This window comes from Chlorocebus sabaeus, chromosome 20 (assembly GCF_047675955.1).
Source record: "Chlorocebus sabaeus isolate Y175 chromosome 20, mChlSab1.0.hap1, whole genome shotgun sequence".
NCBI classification, from domain to species: domain Eukaryota; kingdom Metazoa; phylum Chordata; class Mammalia; order Primates; family Cercopithecidae; genus Chlorocebus; species Chlorocebus sabaeus.
The window spans coordinates 15,731,014-15,751,415 of NC_132923.1; the positions used below are offsets into that span (position 1 = coordinate 15,731,014).

At 43.0% G+C, this 20,402-nt stretch overlaps 1 protein-coding gene across 4 annotated transcripts; it reads right to left on the reverse strand.

The window, feature by feature from the left end:
* Positions 1–75: 75 nt before the first annotated feature.
* POLR3C (RNA polymerase III subunit C) lies at positions 76–20,043 on the reverse strand. Of its 4 annotated transcripts, none has more exons than XM_007977300.3 (15): positions 19,935–20,043; positions 18,407–18,573; positions 17,631–17,886; positions 17,335–17,520; positions 15,114–15,202; positions 10,559–10,663; positions 10,341–10,433; positions 7,359–7,439; positions 7,067–7,118; positions 6,318–6,378; positions 5,712–5,862; positions 3,965–4,066; positions 3,816–3,865; positions 2,912–3,061; positions 76–2,162 (listed from the first exon to the last, which is right to left on the reverse strand). In XM_007977300.3, the coding sequence occupies exons 2-15, from the start codon at positions 18,551–18,553 to the stop codon at positions 2,081–2,083; spliced, it is 1,605 nt and encodes a 534-aa protein (XP_007975491.1). In that variant the 5' UTR covers positions 18,554–18,573; positions 19,935–20,043; the 3' UTR covers positions 76–2,080. The 4 variants fall into 4 exon arrangements, with proteins under 4 accessions (XP_007975491.1, XP_072864179.1, XP_007975493.1 ...); XM_073008078.1 differs by having other exon boundaries at positions 19,861–19,968; XM_007977302.3 differs by lacking the exon at positions 19,935–20,043 and adding an exon at positions 19,825–19,928.
* Between the last annotated feature and the right edge of the window lie 359 nt (positions 20,044–20,402).

Genomic DNA, 20,402 nt, shown 5'->3' on the forward strand with positions numbered 1-20,402 from the left:
CTGGTAATACCAATCTAGTCTCTATTTTCTTGAGATCCACTTTTTTAGCTCCCATGTGAGAGAGAACATGCAATATTTGTTTCTGTGCTTGGTTTATTTTACTTAACATAGTGACCTCTAATTCCATCCATGTTGCTGCTAATGACAGGATTTCATTCATTCTTCCGGCTGAATAATATATACATTTTCTTTAGCCTTTCATCTATTGATGGGCACTTAGGTTGATTCCATGTTTTGGCTATCATGAATAGTGCTGCAATAAACATGGGAGTGCAGGTATCTTTTTGATATATTGATTTCTTTCCTTTTGGAGAGAGAGAGAGATATATACCCAGTAGTGGAACTGCTGGAGCATACAGATTTTTAGTTTTTTGAGGAACCTCTGTAGTCTTCCATGGTGGCTGTACCAATGTACATTCCCAATAGTGTACCAGGCAGGGCTTTCCTTTTTCCACATCCTCACTAGCATTCATTGTTTCTTTTTGGTAAAAGTAACTAATTGGGGTGAGATCATATCTGTGTGATTTTGATTTCCATTTCTCTGATTAGTGATGTTGAACATTTTTTGATATATCTGTTGTCCATTTGTATATCTTCTTTTGAAAACTACCTATTCAGATCTTTTGGCTATTTTTAAGTTGGATTATTTGTTCTTTTTGCTATTGCTTGAGCTCCTTGTGTATTCTGGTTATTAATCCCTTGTTAAGATAGTTTGCAAATAAAACATCCTCATCTTTCAAACTATACATTGTCACTTTCTCTGTGTTCCCTTTCCTGCCTGACCCTTTTCCCTTTCTGGCCTCTCCATACGGAGTTACTCTTCTACTGTAGCACCTCCAGTACTTCCTGGTACTTATGTACTTATTTGTCTCCTCCTACTAGACTGTATGCTCAAAATTTATTAATCTTTATATCTCCAAGGCTTACCCCAGTACTTAGCACAAAACAGGTGCTTAGTAAATGATGGTGACTGGTCTGAAGGTAGGGATGGTGTCTTACTTATCTTTGTATGTTGTGTTTAGTATGGTGGCTGGCAATTGTTTGGCACTCAAGTGTTTAAAGAATTAGAAAACACATTGGTGAGACCAAACTGAAGATATTATAAAACAACATTTAACTGCTTTAAATGAATTAAAGCTGCTGGGACAAATTATATCCATGATACTGAGAGAGACAATTTAGCATTGCCAGTTTTAAGGAACCATGGAGAAGAGGAAGGTACTCATTTACTGTATGCTTATCATATGCCAGGCATTGGGCTAGCTGTTCTACGTAGTTTCAGATGCGTTAGAAGCCTGGAGCTGGCAAATGTGGCTTCAGTCCACAGATTCCAGTGTGACTGCTTGGGACAATCTACCTGCTAACCCTCAAAATAACTTTTTCTTCTACTCTGTGATAGTCTTTCACATTCCCTACACTATGTGTGTGTTAGAAATTAGTTCATCAGCCTGGGAAACACAGGGAGGCTCCGTCTCTACAAAAAAAAAAAAAAAAAAAAAAGAAAACATTAGCCAGGTATGTGTGGTGCATGCCTGTAGTCCCAGCTGCTCTAGAGGCTGACGTGCAAGGATGCTTGAGCTCAGGAGGTCAAGGTTGCAGGGAGCTGTGATTGCACTATTATACCCCAGTCTGGGTGACAGAGTGAGATCCTGTCTCAACAACAAATTTTCTGTCTTATCTATCTTATCTTATCTATCTATCTATCTCAACAAAATAAAGAACAGGCATAGACATTTGAAAATAAAATTAACTTCTTAGGAAGAAGTTTCCTACTGCCAGAGATGTAGGTAACCATAGGTGTGGGTAACTTCTTTATGGATACAGATACATCTGATGGATGATTAATCCTGTTGATTTAAGGTTCTACCCAGTGCCAAGATTTGATGAGGGGAGATTATAGCAATGGATCTAAATATGCCAAATTCTTTTAGGTGTATCCTGGGCTGCAGGGGATAGACAGGGGGGTTTAGTTGAAGAATCTGCAACTTATCCCACTGCAAATAATGCATCCAGGTACTTCCTTTATTTTGCTTTCCATCCCCCCCACCCCCCCAGATCTTTTGAGGAAGATGCTTCTGGATCACTGTCTCTTCATGGTGCACTCAATGTAAGACTCCAGCAGGAAGATGGTTTCGTCCACCTGGATCTCACTGGCATCCAACCTGAGTGAAAAAGTAAAAGCATTTATTTGCCTAGACTGAATGTTCATTAGCACATTTAAGATTAGAGGCTAGGGTGGTGTGGCCATGGGTAACTGCTTGGTTACCCCTTAGAGTGGATGGCAAGAAGGCAGGAGAACCAGTAGACCATTCTGCCATTTACCAAGCATCTTTTATGTGCCAGACACCATGGAAACTGCTAAGAATGCAAAATACTGAGCCTCTGTCCTGGGGGAGGGTAGTCTTAATTGTTGTGGGATACAAAATCACAACACAAAAGTTGGTTGTTTTTGTATAACACTAGCAATGAACAATCCAAAAATGAAATAAGCAACCACTAACCTAGCATCCAAAAAAATACTTAGAAAGGCCAGATTTGAGACGCATTACTGAAGTAAAAGTAAGCCAGTGCAGTGGCACTTGTCTGTAGTCCCAGCTACTTGGGAGGCTGAGCAGGAAGATTGTTTGAACCTAGGCGTTCAAGGCCAATCTGGGCAACACAGCCAAAATCCCCTCTTAAAAAAAATTTACTAGTACTTGATGAATAAGAGAGTGTATATGGTGATGGAGAAGAAGCTGAGAACATCTTCAGAACTGCTAGTTTACAAAAATAGGTGGATTAAATTCTGTTCAGTTAGCTGGAGAAGACAGTGAGTTTAGGTTTGCTCATGCTAAGTTGGAGGATTACAGATGTCAAAATGGATTTTCTGGATAGTATTTTGAAATGTAGGTCTGAAGTTTGTGATGCTTACTTGTTGACATTACGTTTCAGGGTCTCTAGCTGCTGACGTTCAGGAGCTGTGATCATCTCCTCTATTTCTTGTAACTGTGCTTCCTCTGCACCTGTAGCCTGCATAGATGCAATGATGGCTTCTACCCTCTGAGATTTTTCTAGTAGACGCCTGTCAAACAAACACAACTCTGAAACATGTTCCCTAACCTGGGAGATTCTCTTACCACGTATGTCTGAGGCACAGCCCACCACCCTTTTACCATTTTCCTGGTCAAAGTAGATAATGTTACCTTCTAAGGACATTTTCTACAAACTTACTGGGAAATATAACTTTAATCCTGAAATTCTTACTGCCTCTCATTTGCACTTAAAGTTTGGTGCGTTTGTACGTTTCTCATAAATTTAATCTGAAAAATTACTTCACTGGGAGCATGTTAGAAAAGTGTAGACTAATGCATGATTTATACTAATCTAAGCCAATGATTCAATGCAAGTAGACTGGTTGCTCTCTCTATTGGTTCCTATTTCTCAAAAAAAAATTTTTTTTTGAGATGGAGTGTCACTCTGTTGCCCAGGCTGGAGTGCAGTGGCATGATCTTGGCTCACTGCAAGTTCCACTCACTGGGTTTAAGTGATTCTCCTGCCTTAGCCTCCCAAGTAGCTGGGACTATAGGTGCCCGCCACCACGCCCAGCTAATTTTTGTATTTTTAGTGAAGACAGGGTTTCACCATGTTGGCCAGGTTGGTCTCGAACTCCTGACTTCAACTGATCCACCTGCCTCAGCCTCCCAAAGTGCTGGGATTACAGGCATGAGCCACCCTGCCAGGCCCAGCATCTGTTAGTTCCTATTTCTAGAGGAAATTTCCCCCTTAGGCCCTTGACTTTGAAAAATGTAAATAACTCAACTGAAAATGTTACTTACTTATTCTCTTTGGTTTCAAATTGCCTCCTTTCTATCAAGTTGGCTATGCTCTGAGGAAAGAGAAGACAGACCAAGGAATGTACATAGTTCTATTTCAGCAGCTCAGGGCGAAGTGGGCATATGAGGGGGACTTGTCCGTGTGGAGTTACCTTATAGCACCTGTGCAACAACATTCGGGCAGCTGACAGGATGTTCACAGTATATAAATAGAAGGTCCTGGATGGGGCATGGTCTGGTGTTTTGGGAATTTCCTATTTGTCCAATAGAAAGAAAAATAACAGAAATTATACTGTTTTAGAACTGGCAAAGTACACACTAATTCCACCTGGAGTTACTCAGCCCTCTTTTTTACTTACACTTTCCTGTTTCCTAGTCATTCAGTACCAGTGTTTATTTATTTATTTATTTAGAGACTGGGTCTTGCTCTGTTACCTAGGATGGAGTGCGGTGGCATGATATTGGCTCACTGCAACTTCTACCTCCGGCTCAAGCAATCCTCCCACCTCAGCCTCCTGAGTAGCCAGAACTACAGGCATGCACCACCATGCTCGGCTAATTTTTTACTTTTTTGGGGGTGGGGGAGACATGGTCTCACTATATTGCCCAGGCTGGTCTTGAATTCCTGGGCTCAAATGAGCATCCTGCCTTGGCTTCCCAAAGTGCTGAGATTACAGTTGTGCTCGACCCAGTCTCTGTGGTTTATGTCATACTTAGTCAAACGGAGAGCTGGGCTTCCCTGTTTTTTTATATGACTGTCAGCATCCTGAGCTGGGGAAGAAAGGGAAGGCAACTAACATTTACTGAGCAACTCTATGTGCCAGGTAAATTCTATTTGATCTTCACAGAAAACCATATTATTATTATTTTTGAGACGGAGTCTTGCTCTTTTGCCCAGGCTGGAATGCAGTGGTGCAATCTCGGCTCACTGTAACCTCTGCCTCCCGGGTTCAAGCAATTCTCCTTCCTGTCTCCTGAGTAGCTGGGATTACAGACACACGCCACTACACCCAGCTAATTTTTGTATTTTTAGTAGAGACAGGGTTTCACCAGGTTGGCTAGGCTGGTCTCGAACTCCTGACCTCAAGTGATCTGTCCGCCGAGGCCTCCCAAAGTGCTGGGATTACAGGCATAAGCCACCGCGCCTGGCAACCATATTATTTTTATTATCACCATTCATCACTGTTTTATAGATGGGAAAAATGTAACTTGCTTAATGTAACTCGGTAAGGCAGAGCTCTAATCTGACTCCAAAATCCATTCTATTTACTCATAGGGTCTACTACATAGCCCTGCAGACTCAGATGTGTTGATAAATTTAAACTATTACAGAATTAAGGCTTAAGGAAGGACAGAAATAGAAGAGAAAAAAGACAGGATGGGTTTGGGGTGATGTCCTGGCTGTGCCTCTTTTTTTTTTTTTTTTTTTTGAGACAGAGTCTCACTCTGTCGCTCAGGCTGGAGTGCAGTGGCTTGATCTCGGCTCACTGCAACCTCCCCCTCTCGGGTTCAAGAGATTCTCCTTCCTGCCTCAGCCTCCCAAGTAGCTGGGATTATAGGCGCGTGCCACCAGGCCTAGCTAATGGTTTTGTATTTTAGTAGAGACGGAGTTACACCATGTTGGCCAGGCTGGTCTCAAACTCCTGACCTCAAGTGATCTGCCCACCTTGGCCTCCCAAAGTGCTGGGATTACAGGTGTGAGTCACTGTGCCCGGCTGCCTCTTTCTTACTAGGGCAGTTAAGGCCCCACATTATCCTCCAAGTGCTTGTGAATCATGTTTTTCTGTCTCAGAGTTGGATATAGAGTTTGCTTGGGGGTTCAGTATGTTTCCCTAAGAAGTTTCTCTCACCCTAGGCCAGCATTGCTGGTTGGCAATTATTACACCCTTCGTTGGTTACCTGGAGTGACATGAAATTTTCTGAGAGCATCTTATATAGCATATCCTTTGCCTCCTTGGCAGGAATCATTGCAAAGTCTTCCACTTGCTTCTGCTCTAGGTGTTTCTTCTGCAAAACTAGACGGAATATTCTAGCACAGCGAGACCCAAATCTGGAAAGGAATGAAGAAAGCAAATGGCATGCTAACATAGAAGATTAGCTTTAGTTCCCAGTCATAGATTGGGGGGGGGGGGGGGTGCTTCTATTCCATGTGTCGAGCCAGGACCAGAAAGGAACAGTGATCAGAAAATTATTCTACAGCTCCACAGGCTGGTGATGGTAAGGCATCACCAACTGATGTTAATCATAAGGCAGTCACCAACTGCTGACTCATTTGAGTGCCACAGTTCCTACATTTGTAAGCAAAGGCTTTAGGGAGGCTGGTTAACTGGAATTAAACAGTAGGTTATTTTAGGGTAAAGAGCAGTATTAATGCGATCCATAGGAGTCCAGTGAAAAAATGGGGCAAAGTGTGCCAGGGTGTGGTTATATTGGTTGCTTACATAATGATCAAATTACTTCATTGGGGATAGGAAGTATGTGACCCAAAGCCAGTGTCCCCCTTACCTCTCCTGTACGACAGACTCCAGAGTGGCTGTGGCTAGGGATGCTAATGCCTTATGGAGGTCTTTATGTAGAGAATTAAGGTCACTCAGTAATGTTTTGGCCTAGTTATTATGATCTGAGTTTTACTCCTAAGTTTCTATTTTAAAGCTATTTTGCTTTTCATGTTATAATTTATGGTTTCAGTTATGGTACATAAATATTCCAAAACTTTAATACAAGTGTTTAAGTAAGGGTTTTGCTTAACTACAATTTGGCTGATTAAAAGTCCTTTTTACTTCTTTTTTTTGAGACAGGGTCTCACTCTGTCACCCAGGTTGGAGTACAGTGGCTTCATCTCAGCTTACTGCAACCCCTGTCTCCTGGGCTCAAGCGATCCTCCCACTTCAGCCTCCTGAGGAGCTGGACTACAAGCATGCATCATTACATCTGGCTAGTTTTTGTATTTTTTGTAGAGATGGGGTTTTGCCATGTTGCTTAGCTGATCTTGAACTCCTGGGTTCATGCAATTCACCTGCCTCAGCCTCCCAAAGTCCTAGGATTACAGGTGTGAGCCACCATGCCTGGCTTCTTTTTACTTCTTTATCATCAATGCAGTTCACTGGAAATTCATAGAAAAATTTATTTAACAATTATTTCAATTTTCTAACTTATGTAGTGTAATAAACATTATCAAATCTTCCTTTCCTAAAGCACCATTCTGATTTATAGGTCAGGCTGCCTGACTCTAAGGAAATAACTGGTAAGGATACTGATGACATACATTCCTCCACCACTGTCGCCAGACTTTCCAACAAACTCTAGCTATTAAGAAAAAGAGAGAGTGTTAACTGAATGGGAAGTCCAGTGATTCTGTTTCCAATGGAACAAATCTGACCAAAAGTCTGCAGCAGGTAGCCCTCCCATCAAATGATGTGGAGAAATTGTCTGGGTTGGCTAGGTAGAGAATAACTCTACAGGAGAATGATACTAGGTATCAGTGCAGAAGTAAATTATCAACAGTACAGACTAAAGAAAAAAGAAAAAAAGCAAAAATAGACTTACCGGATCATCTGCCAGCAGAGTGAGATACTGATCAAGAACTTGCTTAGAGATGTTATAGCCAACAGGTAGGGATCTGAAGATCTATGGAGCAAAAGACACTTAAAATGGGTTTGGGAACTTAGAACTCCTAACTTTACTGAAATAAAGATGTTTTAGGCTGGGCGCAGTGGCTAACGCCTATAATACCAGCACTTTGGGAGGCTGCGGCAGGTGGATCACTTTGGGTCAAGAGTTGGACAGCCTGACCAACATGGTGAAACCCCGTCTCTAGTAAAAATACAGAATTAACTGGACATGGTGGCGCATGCCGGTAATCCCAGCTATTTGGGAGGCTGAGGCAGGATAATCGCTTGAACCTGGAAGGCAGAGGTTGCAGTGAGCCGAGATTGTGCCATTGCACTCCAGCCTGGGCTACAAGGGCGAAACTCCGTCTCAAAAAAAAAAAATGTTTCAATTTTAGTTTTATCACAAAACTGTCCAAAAATATTCATAGCAGGATTGTTTGTAAGAGTAAAAAACTAGAAACACCCAAATGACCAGTACTGAGGAGTACACTAAAATATAGCATGGCCATTAAGTGGAATATGATACAGTCATTATGAAGAGTGAGACAAATCTATAGAAACTGACATGAAAAGTTTTACATACACTGTCATATAAAAAAACAAGTTATAGAACAATATGAATAGGTCGGGTGTGGTAGATCACGCCTTTGTAACCCCAGCACTTTGAGAGGCCAAGGTGGGCGGATCACTTGAGGTCAGGAGTTCAAGACCAGCCTGGCCAACATAGTGAAACCCTGTCTCTACTAAAAATACAAAATTTAGCCTGGTGTGGTGACATGGGCCTGTGATCCCAGCTACTTCGGAGGATGAGCAGGAGAATGCCTTGAACCCAGGAGCCGGAGGTTGCAGTGAGCTGAGATCATGCTATTGCACTCTGGCCTGGGTGAAAGAGTGAGACTCTGTCACAAAAAAATGAAAAAAAAAAAAAAAAAAAAAAAAAAAGCCAAGCCAGCATGAATAGTCCCATTTTGGGGTTAAAAAATACATACACCCACACATATGTTAGAGTATGCAAGGTCTGAATAAAGATACATACCAAACCTTTTTTTTTTTTTTTTTGAGACAGAGTCTCACTCTGTCTCCCAAGCTGGAATGCAGTGGTGCGATCTCAGCTCTCTGCAACCTCCCACTCCTGGGTTCAAGCGATTCTCCAGCCTCAGCCTCCCAAGTAGCTGGGACTACAGGCGCCCACCACCATGCCTGGCTAATTTCTGTATTTTTAGTAGAGATGAAGTTTCACCATGTTGGACTACGCTGGTCTTGAACTCCTCAGGTGATCTGCCCATCTCAGCCTCCCAAAGTGCTGGAATTATACGTGTGAGGCGCTGCATCCGGCCTTTTTTTTTTTTTTTTGAAATAGGGTTTTGCTCTGTTGTTTAAGCTGTAGTGCAGTGGCATGATCACAGTTCACTGCAACCTCAAACTCCTGGGCTCAAGCAATCCTCCTGCCTCAGCCTCTCGAGTAGCTGTGACTATAGGCATGTGGCACCACACCCAACTAATTTTTTTAAAACATTTTTTGTAGAGATGGGGGTCTTGCCATGTTGCCCAGGTTGGTCTTGAACTCCTGGTCTCAAGGGATCCTTCTGCCTCAACCTCCCAAAGTTCTAGGATTACAAGTGTGAGTTATTGCACCTGACTGTAGAACTTTAAAATAAACAATATAAAAATGTAGGAATATTTAAGTAAATATAGTCATGCACCACATAACATTTTAGTCAACAATGGACCGTGTGCAGCTGTGGTCCCATAAGATTATACTGGAGCTGAAAAATTCCTACTGTTTTGTGATTTCTTGCTGTTGTAACATCATAGCACAGTGCCGCCGTGAAACACATTACTCACGTTTGTGGTGAGGCTGGAGTGCAGTGGCATGATCTTGGCTCACTGCAACCTCTGCCTCCTGGGTTCAAGTGATACTCCTGCCTCAGCCTCCCGAGCAGCTGGGACCACAGGTGCACGCCACCATGCCTGGCTAATTTTTTTTTTCTTTTGTATTTTAGTATACGGGTTTCACCATGTTGCCCAGGCTGGTCTCGAACTCCTGAGCTCAAGCAATCCACCAGCCTTGGCCTCCCAAAGTGCTAGGATTACAGGCGTGAGCCACCCTGCCCAGCCTGTTACTGTTTTTAATAAATACAGTGTAGCCTAAGTATGTAGACCTTCACATTCACATTTGCCATTCATTCACTGACTCCCGCAGGGCAACTTTTAGTCCTGAAAGCTCCATTCATGTTAAGTGCACTAAAAAGGTGTAGTTTTTAATTTTTCATACCATATTTTTACTGTACCTTTTCTGTGGTTTAGATGTTTAGATACACAGATGCCACTGCATTACAACAGCCTACAGTATTCAGTACAGTAACATGCTGTACAGGTTTACAGCCTAGAAGCCATAGGCTATCCCGTATGGTCTAGGTGTGCTGTAGGCTACACCGTCTAGGTTCATGTAAGTACACCCTACGATGTTCACACAATGATGAAATCGCCTGACGACACATTTCTCAGAATGTATCCTGTTGTTAAGTGGTGCATGACTGTATTACTACAAAAGTAATATAAATAACACATATTGGATATATTAGATATCAGTATTTTAAATACAAGGGGTCAAATAATATCCTGAATGCCAAGGCTCTCAGAGTCCAAATCGTGGATTCTTAAAATAATTAGGAATAGGCTGTACTTGACAAACAGATACTTTGACTAAGTGAATAGTGTAGATTTTTAAAAGCTGGATCCTAAGAGACCAAACATTTCAGTGCTCACCACTTGAAGATAATCCCTGCTCCACATCAAACACACACCCTTCTCTATCAAGGCTCAGACCTCAACCCAAACCCAGGATCTGTGTATAATAAACGTTGTTAATACCCAAGAATCTGTCAGAAAGTTAGCGCAAGAACACGAAACTCACCTCATTGGAAGACAATGGTTGGGTGAAGGGAGCACTAGAGGAAGTGGTAATCTCACTCATTCGGAGCATGGTTCGTACAATCTCGCTGCTCGTCTGTTTGAAAAGTAAACTAGAATTCAGAAATCACAGTGCTGCCACCGGCTCTCTGTGCCAATGGCCAGATCTGACAAATAAGTAAATGTCCCTGATGACCAATGACAGACCCACTTAGGTATTACCTGGTCCATCCTGTTAGCGACTGCACTCACAATGGCTTGGTCACGGAAGTGTTGGTGGAATCTGTCAAGGTTGACCTGCCAATAAATCCCGTCATCTGGAATGGGCTGAGGAAGAGAAAAGATTTAGAGAGAAACATTTAGATATAATGTAAAGTTTTCTGGTGAGGAGCTTGGATTTAATGGTTCACCATTTCTTTTCCTACACAGTAACAACTAAATTGGTTGGAGAAAAATCATTCAGTCATGTAGATTGGTGTCTAGACAAATCCCAACTTCAAACAGGTTCTCTAAGCTCATCTCCAATCTTTCTCTCCCTATTTTATTATTTTACTTTTTTTTTGAGATGGAGTTTTGCTCTTGTCACCCAGACTGGAGTGCAGTGGCGTGATCTCGGCTCACTGGAACCTCTGCCTCTCGGGTTCAAGCGATTCTCCTGCCTCAGCCTACCGAGTAGCTGGGATTACAGGCAACCACCACTGAGCTAGGCTAATTTTTGTATTTTTAGTGGAGTTGGGGTTTTACAGTGTTGGCTAGGCTGGTCTCGAACTCCTGACCCTAGGTGATCTGCCTGCCTCGGACTCCCGAAGTGCTGGGATTACAGGCGTGAGCCACCATGACCGCCCTTTCTCTCCCTATTTTAACTCTTCTCCATTACCCTCAAGTCTCCAACCTGACCCTTCTTCCTTCTCACTCTTGGCAGATGACTTTGCCTCTGATTTCACAGAGAAAATAGAAGCCACTAAGCCAGAACTTACTCAGCTCTGTGCACATCCTCACCACATTTCTTTCCTTTTTGTTCTTAACTCATATTTTCACTTACTTTTATCACAGCTGAAAAATGTTCCTTTTACCTAAGGTTAATGCCCATATTGGTATTCCAGATCTTACTCTCTCATTCATTCTTGGGGATCCAGCTCTATTTTACCCTGTCCTCTAACATCTTCAGCCTTTCCTTCTCTACCGCCTTCTTATCAGCCTTTACCCTGTCCAAATCTCTTTTACTCTAGAATTCTCCTTCAACCCTATGCCTTCTCTTCTTTTCCTTACTGTCACAGCCAAGCTTCTCAAACAGTTGGCCATCCCAGCTGTTATCTCTATCTAGATTTACTTAACCCGTTTCCACCATTGTACTGAAATGTCAATTGTCACTTGCATTCCAGTGAAATTCCACAATTGTCCCTGAGGACTCTATGTTGTTAAGTTCAAATAATACTTTCCACTTCTGATCTTATTTAACCTTTTGGAAGCATATGACATGGTTGGACATTTTTTCCTTCTTAAAACTTTATGTGGCTCCTTGGATTTTATGACACCATTTTTTTTTTTCTTTTTAAAGACAGGGTCTTTGTCACCCAGGCTGGAGAGCAGTGGTGTGATCGTAGCTCACTGCAGCCTTGACCTCCTTGGGCTCAGGTGATCCTCTCACCTCAGCCTCCCAAGTAGCTGGGACCACAGGTGTGTGCCACCACGCTTGGGTAATTTTTGTATTTTTTGTAGAGACAGGGTCTCACCATGTTGCTCAGGATGGTCTCAAACTCCTAGGCTCAAGTGATCCGCCAGCCTTGCCCTTCCAAAGTGTTAGGATTATAGGTGTGAGCCACTGGGCCTGGCTGACACTATTTTTTCTTGGTGCTACTTTGAACCTTTCTGGCCACCTTTCCTCAGTCTCCACCGACTCCTCTTTCAGATCCCACCTATAATACTGGTGTTTTGTCAGGGTTCTGTCCATACCTTTCCTTTCTTTTTATTCTACATGCTCTACTTGGGTAATTTTATCTGCTCTCCAGGCTTCAACTATTGGTGCATTTCCAAATATGTCACTCTATCCTAGAACCCTCTCTTTTTTTGAGACGGAGTTTTGCTCTTTCGCCCAGGCTGGAGTGAAGTGGCACAACCTCGGCTCACTGCAACCTCCACCCTCCAGGTTCAAGCGATTCTCCTGCCTCAGCTTCCTGAGTGGCTGGGATTACAGGCCTGTGCCACCATGCCTGGCTAGTTTTTGTATTTTTAGTAGAGATGGGGTTTCGCCATGTTGGCTAGGCTGGTCTCGAATTCCTCACCTCAGGTGATCACCCGCCTCGGCCTCCCAAAGTGCTAGGATTACAGGCATGAGCCACCGCACCCGGCCTATCCTAGAACCCTCTATTAGGCTTCAGATGCATAGACTCAGCTGCCTATTTGACACTTTCACTTGTTCTCCAAACTGTTCTGTTTTGTAAGTTTTCAGGTAACTGCACTATAACCATCCCAGTTTTTTTCTTTTCTTTTTTTTTTTTTTTTTGAGACAGGGTCTTGCTCTGTTGCCCAAGCTGTAGTGCAGTGGCACAATTGTGGCTCACTGCAGCCTTGACTTCCTAGGCTCAAGTGATCCTCCCACCTCAGCCCCTGAGTAGCTGGGACTACAAGCATGTGCCACCAGGTCTGGTGGATTTTTTTTTTTGGTAGAGATAGGGTCTATGTTGTCCAGGCTGGTCTCAAACTCCTGGGCTCAAGTGATTCTTCTGTGTCAGCCTCCCAAAATGCTGGGATTACAGGCGAGAGCCACTGTGCCTAGACAACCCAATTTCTTTCTTTCTCTCTCTCTCTTTTTTTTTTTTTGGAGATAGAGTCTCGCTCTGTCACCCAGGATGGAGTTCAGTGGCGCAATCTTGGTTCACTGCAACCTCTGCCTCCCCGGTTCAGGCCATTATCCTGCTGCAGCCTCCCAAGTAGCTGTGATTACAGGCACCCACCACCATGGCCGGCTAATTTTTGTATTTTTAGTAGAGACGGGGTTTCACCATGTTGACCAGGCTGGTCTTGAACTCTGACCTCAGGTGATCCACCTGCCTCGGCCTCCCAAAGTGCTGGGATTACAGACGTGAGTCACCGTGTTTGGCTGGCCAACCCAATTTCTTAAGCTACAAACTTGGGTATCACCCCTAGTCCCTTGCTGTCCATAATCTACCATCCCATTACCAAGTTCTATCTATTCTTCATAGTTATCAGATGTCTACTTTTCTCTCTCCTATCATTACCTTATTTCAGACTCTAAATCTTGGCCCATCTGGATTACTACAATAACCTCCTAACTAGTTTTTCTTTTTTCTTTTTTTTCCCCTTTAAAACATAGCAGACACTATAAAAGGAATAACTGGGTTTTCTCCTTCTAATTTTGTTTTGCATCATTCTTCCCATTTCTTAGAGTAGTGCTTTTTTTTTTTTTTTTTTTAACTGTTTTGGGTCACAGTTCCTTTGAAGAATGTAATGAATGGTATGGAGAGCTTCACTGAAAAATGTACATAAGTACAAGCAGACTCTCTGAAATCCATCCATGGAGTAGTACAGGTTAGGAACTGCTATGCTATAATAATCTTTCTAACATATAAATCCAGTTACTTCATTTCTCTGCTTAAAATCCATCAATGGCTCTCCCTTATCTTCAGGATAAAGTCCACACCTCTTAGACAAACATGTACACAAATAATAAATAATTCCAGTTATAAATATAAATGCTGTGAAGTATATGAAATGAGAAATGTGGTAGGGACTAGTGTAGGAGAGGACAATGGTGCTTGAAGTCTATGAAAAGAGCATTTAAGACAGAAATGATAAAAACAGAGACCACTACATGAAGATCTGGGGACAAACATTTGAAGCCACAGGCATGATAAGGGCCAAAGTCTAAAGACTAGAAAGAGTTTGACATGTTTAAGAGATAGAAAGTCAGTAGGGGGAACACAGTGAGCAAGACGGAGATGGGGCAGAGGTGAGGTTGAAGAGCCCTGTCTCCAACAGATCATATGAAGACCTAGATCATGTAAGGCTTCCTAGCCCGTATCTTGGATTTCTTCTAAGAGTAAAGGAAAGCTATTAAAGGAGTCTAATCAGTGGATGTACTGTTTTGTTTTGAACTTAGAAAGTCATTTTGGCTACTAAGTAGGTAAGAATGCAGCTAGGGAGACCATTAACGAAAGGGTTAGGAAAGAGTTGATGAGAGACGGCAGTTAAAAGATGAGAAATGGTTGGATTTGAGGTAATTTTGGAAACTGGGCTGATATGTTTTACTGTGAGATTAGAGGGTTCCAAGGATTTTGGCCTAAGCAGAAACGGTGGTGTCCTAGGTGGCTGGCCTAGGTGGTAGTGTCTTTTACTAAGAGGAGGCATCAATTATTCTGTTTTGGCCACACTAAGTTTGAGATGCTTACTGACATCTTTATAGGCATGCTAAGAAGGCACTGAATATGAGTTCAGGCCTATGTATAGTTTTTAGACCCATTTTTCACCACTGTTTTTAGGTTCTTGCCATATTGAGCAATCTAAACTTTTTCTAGGCCCCTTTTTACATAAGCTGTTATCTCTGTTCAATGAAAGAAGTAAGGCTCAGAAGGGAGACAGTAATGGTTCATTCTTTGTGAATGAATAGAATGGTTCATTCTGTTTCTAATATTTAATGAGGTTCATAATCCTACTGCTTCTTAGCTCAGGAAGCTTTAAGCTCTCTTGGGGCTTGTTATCTGAGTGCTCTTTCTGGCCTGCTTCCGGGTGAGGACTTCTAATCAAGAAGCCCCATTACCTCCTTGTTATCTGTAGTATGTTTTGGTCTCTTGGCCTTGGGTTCCCCAGCAGCATCTTCATCAGATGATCTGCGCCTTTTACCTTTTCCTGCCAAACAAATAATTGAACACTTAGACTGTATGACTGTATGACAGCAAATGACCAAACATGAGAGCAGGTGTCTTTCATTCCAAAGGCATCTGTAGCTGCCTCTAGATCAGAGTTGCTTAGGGGGCTGAAGAGTTATAAGAAATTCAAGTAAAGGATGAAATGATCTGAAACTCAACATGTTCAGAAAGAAGCTTATAGTCTTTCTCCTCCAATACTCTCTTTCATGGCCAATGATATCACCATTCTCCCACATGTGCAAGTCAGACACACAAATGTCATTCTTAATACTTGTCTCCTTTACCCTCTGTTTCATTTCCCACCAGTCTGTCAACATTTACCTTTGCCCCATTCTCCCATCCTTTCTGTAGACAAAAAATCTTTTAAAAGTATAAATTAGATCATGTCATTTCCTAAAAAATCCTTTAGTGGTTTTCCTTTGCTCTTAGCATAAAGAACAAATGCTCTATAAGGTCTTACTTGATTTAGTCCCTGCCTGTTTCCCATCCAAGTACTAAGCAGGTCGATCCTGATTAGCTTCTGATATCAGACCCCTGCCTATCTATGTCTCTAACCTTATCTCATGCCTCTTTGCTTTGCTTACCATGCTTTAGCTATACTGACACTCTCTCATTTCCTCAAATGCTTTTTGTTTTTTTTGAGATGGAGTCTTGCTCTGTTACCCAGGCTGGAGTGTGACAGAGCTGGAGTGCAATGGCATGATCTCAGATCTTGGCTCACTGCAAGCTCTGCCTCCCAGGTTCATGCCATTCTCCTGCCTCAGCCTCCAGAGTAGCTGGGACTACAGCACCCGCCACCATGCCCGGCTAATTTTTGTATTTTTTTTTTTTTAGAGACAGGGTTTCACCGTGTCAGCCAGGATGGTCTTGATCTCCTGACCTTGTGACCCGCCCGCCCCGGCCTCCCAAAGTGCTCGGATTACAGGCGTGAGCCACCGTGCCTGGTCTACAAATGCTGTGTTTTTTTTTTTTGTTGTTGTTTTTTTTTTTTTTTTTTTTACCACATACTATTCCCTTTGCCAAAAATGCTTTTCCTCTGTTACCTCACTGTTAGCTTCCACTTTAAATCTCAGCTCAAATGTCACCTTCTCAAAGAAACATGAGGCCTAAACTCCCAGATGAATACCATCCCTCATTATATATTTTCTTCTTTTTTTCTGAGACAGTCTCACTCTGTCGCCCAGGCTGGAGTGCAGTGGCGCAGTCTTGGCTCACTGCAACCTCTGTCTCCTGGGTTCAAGTAATTCTCCTGCCCCAGCCTCCCGAGTAGCTGGGATTACAGGTGTACACCACCATACCTGGCTAATTTTTGTAATTTTAGTAGAGATGGGGTTTCACCTTGTTGCCCAGGCTGGTCTGGAACTCCTGGCCTTATGCAATTCGCCTGCCTCAGTCTCCCAAAGTCTCCATTATATATTTTCTTTTTCTTTTTTTTTAGATGGAGTCTCACTCTGTCGCCCAGGCTGGAGTGCAGTGGCCAGATCTCAGCTCACTGCAGGCTCCGCCTCCCGGGTTTATGCTATTCTCCTGCCTCAGCCTCCCAAGTAGCTGGGACTACAGGCGCCCGCCACCTCGCCCAGCTAGATTTTTGTATTTTTTAGTAGAGACGGGGTTTCACCGTATTAGCCAGGATGGTCTCGATCTCCTGACCTCGTGATCCGCCCGTCTCGGCCTCCCAAAGTGCTGGGATTACAGGCTTGAGCCACCGCGCCCGGCCTCCATTATATATTTTCATAACACCTCATACTTTACCTTCATGGTACTTATCACGGTTTAATTATATATCGATGTGATTTTCTGATTAATGTATGTGTCATAATACTATGACAGTTCCTTCATAGGAATATTTCCTTCATAGTACTTATCACCGTTTAATGATATATCGATGTGATTTTCTGATTAATGTATGTCTCCTAAAGCCCCATGACAGAGACCATGATTTTTTCATTGTTATACACCACGATGTTTGACACATAGCAAATGTTCAGACTGATTGGTAAATCAGTCTGATTTACCAATGGTAAATGTTCAACTGATTCATACATTTGATAATCAATCAAGAAGAATCCACAATTAAGGCAAGTCACAGTTCCAGGGGTTAAAATTCCTTACCTATCAAGCTCAGCTTAGGAACCAGGTACATGTCCTTTTCATTAATGACAAGTGTGGGGGCAGGTGGTGGTGGCCCAGGGTCTGAATTCTCAGTGGTAGGTACTGAGGGGCAGCGTTGTACAAAGTGTGTGTCTGCCAGTCGTACAAATGTGTTTGATACTTCAGCATAGTCCATGGTCTTGCCATCTATATAAGAGGAGGAAAAAGGCAGATGAGACGGCCTAAGATAGCTCAGGGTCCATTCCTGTAGCCAGCTGATCTATGCTTCTGTTAACAACTATGGATACAGTACTAACCCTCCATGGTCTCTGTGAGCCGGTCTGCCACTTTCTTCACAACAGCTGACATTGTCAGTTTGCCATTCAACAGAAGCTCCTCAACGATCAGTTCTCCAGTGTCACTGTACAGAGTTTTGGTAGTATAGATGTACCGGGGATATCTAAGCATTCGCAATACCCGGCTGCACTGGGCTTCATACTCCACCACACCGCGTTTGTGCACTTGATAACTCACCAGGTTATGTTGGATGAGGACACACAGGGCTTTTTTCACCTAGATGGGACATAAAGAGAAGAGAGGAAAGACCTGAAGATATAGCTCATTACTGCTGGAAATTTTTTGTCCAACAACTTACTAAGCATCAGAAAATGGCTAGATAATTTCTGCACTTATTTTCTCTCCATTGGAGTAGCTAATAAGAATCAGACATCAATACAATAAATCAGGAAGATTCCTTGCTATATTTACTCTGATCCTTATCTTTCAAAACACAATTTACTTTCATCATTCTCATTCCTTAAAGGCAGTACTGAAATTAATAGACCTATTGTGAATAAATGAGGTATGGCATGGGAAGAGCAAAGATTTGCTTAAAAGCTGTCATGAACTAGGAACACTTTGAGAAACAAAATGTTGATGCCTAAGTCCCATCCTTTTCTTCCCCAAATAACATTGTTCTGCTCCCAGGGCAGGTTTTCTTCATTTTTCCCTTTCTGGGGTGAGAAGAACAATATTCAAAGATGGGTGAGATAAATTAGTGAAATGAGAGAAAATTAATGTCATTTAGACATACCTGATCCAGTGATGTTCCTGTGTCATGGGCAATTACTCTTAGTGGCTGGCTGCCAGTTCTTATCAGATGGACTCCAATTTTTTCTACAATCTCTCCAAAATGCTCTTGCAGCAACAAAGAACAGAGCTTAATTTCTGCTTGAGTCATGGTACTGAGGAGTCTGAGAGCTAGGGAAAAAACACCAAAACGGTACAATGGAAAGTCTTTCATGCTGGAAGCAGAGCTGCTGAGTGTAAATTCATGTATTCTTTCTGGAGGGCAATTTGACAATACATATCAAAAAGCCTTAAAAATCTTGCATATGTTTGAAACAACAATTTCTTTTTGGATATTGTATCCAAGGAAAGAATAAAAAGCTAATAATAATGAAGTCATTAGTTCTCTCTATAATACAGACTTACTGGAAACAATCTAACGTCTAACAATAAATGATGGCATACCCATACAATGGCATACTATGCCAACAAAGTTATTTAGTACCATGTGTATTCGTGTAGAAGAAAATTATTCATAATAGGCCGGCGCTGTGGCTCATGCCTGCAATCCCAGCACTTTGGGAGGCCGAGGTGGGCGTATCACGAGGTCAGGAGTTTGAGAACAGCCTGGCCAACATAGTGAACCCCTTCTATACTAAAAATACAAAAAAAATTTAGCTTGGCGTGGTGGCGGGCGCCTGTAATCCCAGCTACTTGGGAGGCTGAGGCAGGAGAATTGCTTGAAGTGAGGAGAGGGAGGTTGCAGTGAGCTGAGATCGCGCCACTGCACTCCAACCCGGGCGACAGTGCGAGACTCTGTCTCAAAAAAAAAAACAAAAAACAAAAAGAAGAAAATTATTCATAATATATTAAGTGACAGAAGCTGAAAAAATATAAAAATTCAATTATTGTAAAAAAAGGAAAAATGTATGCATAGAAAAAGACTGTGCATCAAATATACCTCTATGGGATTATGCATGATTCTGATTTTCTTTAAAGATTGGGAGTAGATGATTTTGCAGTCTGTCACAGACCTTAGTTTCTACACTTCGTTGCTTGGAAGAATTAAGGTCACTGTTCACAGCCCGGTGGAAGTGAGCAGGCAGTGTTATTCTTAGTTCATAAAAGAAATGATAATTTCGAAAAAGAAGTTTAGGCGGTAAAGGACTGCTTCTCAACAGGGCGTGTCAAATAGGAGATGAGGTTACGTTGTTTGCAGGACAGCATTCAATTCTTAAACTTCTACTCCTTGACAAAGTGGACACAATCAGAAACGGACGTAGTTTATTATACGATTACTTCCTTATTACAAATTGCTACCAAACATTACTTATTTCTTCCAATTCCTAAGAAGCCTCAGTATCACCAGAGACCTATTTCGTCTATCCGCGTGTCTTTGGAGAAGCATTCCCAGATCCCTTGCCATCCTCGGAAAGGACTTACAAGACGCTTGGCTCCTAGCTCCTACACTCCCTTTACACAGGTTCCCATTCCGGATTTGGTCTCTTGGTCCAGTCAAGTGCTGCCACGTTCAGACAGCATTTTCCACTAACCTCAGGATCAGCGCAGTTCAGAGGCACCAACCCCAATGCTGCTGAACTTCCCGCGACGGCTTCCTGCGGCTCCCGCTGGCCTTCTGAGCGGAAGTGGAGCCCACCGCCCTTTCAAGGAAGAGGACGGCCACCGAAGAGGACGCGGAAAGGCAAAAAGCGCGTGCCGCTCTACCCTAGAGTTTCGGCGGCTTCCGGGGACGCTCTTTCTTTTTTCTCGCTGGAAGGCTGGAGGACCAGCGAGGGGCTGTTTGTAGAGCCGGCGGGCTGGCGGTTTGCCTCTCCTTCCTGCGCCTGTTTGGTGCTGGGAGGCGGGCCGTAGGGTTGCTGTTGGCGCCGCCGCCTCTCTGGGTCTGGCCGACTCACGTGACCGACGCGGGCTCTGAAGCGGTGGGCCGCACCGAGGCGGCGGTGGCTACTGCAGCCCGGGAGGTAGCGGCCTGGCGAGGGACGGGCCGGCTGCCCTCTCGG

Excerpts from the sequence above, each read along its gene's own strand:
- POLR3C (XM_007977300.3), bottom strand. The coding sequence starts at position 18,553 with ATGACTCAAGCAGAAATTAAGCTCTGTTCTTTGTTGCTGCAAGAGCAT. Across the intron at positions 17,887-18,406 it reads CAGGAACATCACTGGATCAG|GTGAAAAAAGCCCTGTGTGT; the intron begins GTATGTCTAAAT and ends TGTCCCATCTAG. Across the intron at positions 6,379-7,066 it reads TGGAGGAATGTATGTCATCA|ACCTCCATAAGGCATTAGCA; the intron begins GTATCCTTACCA and ends CTCTACATAAAG.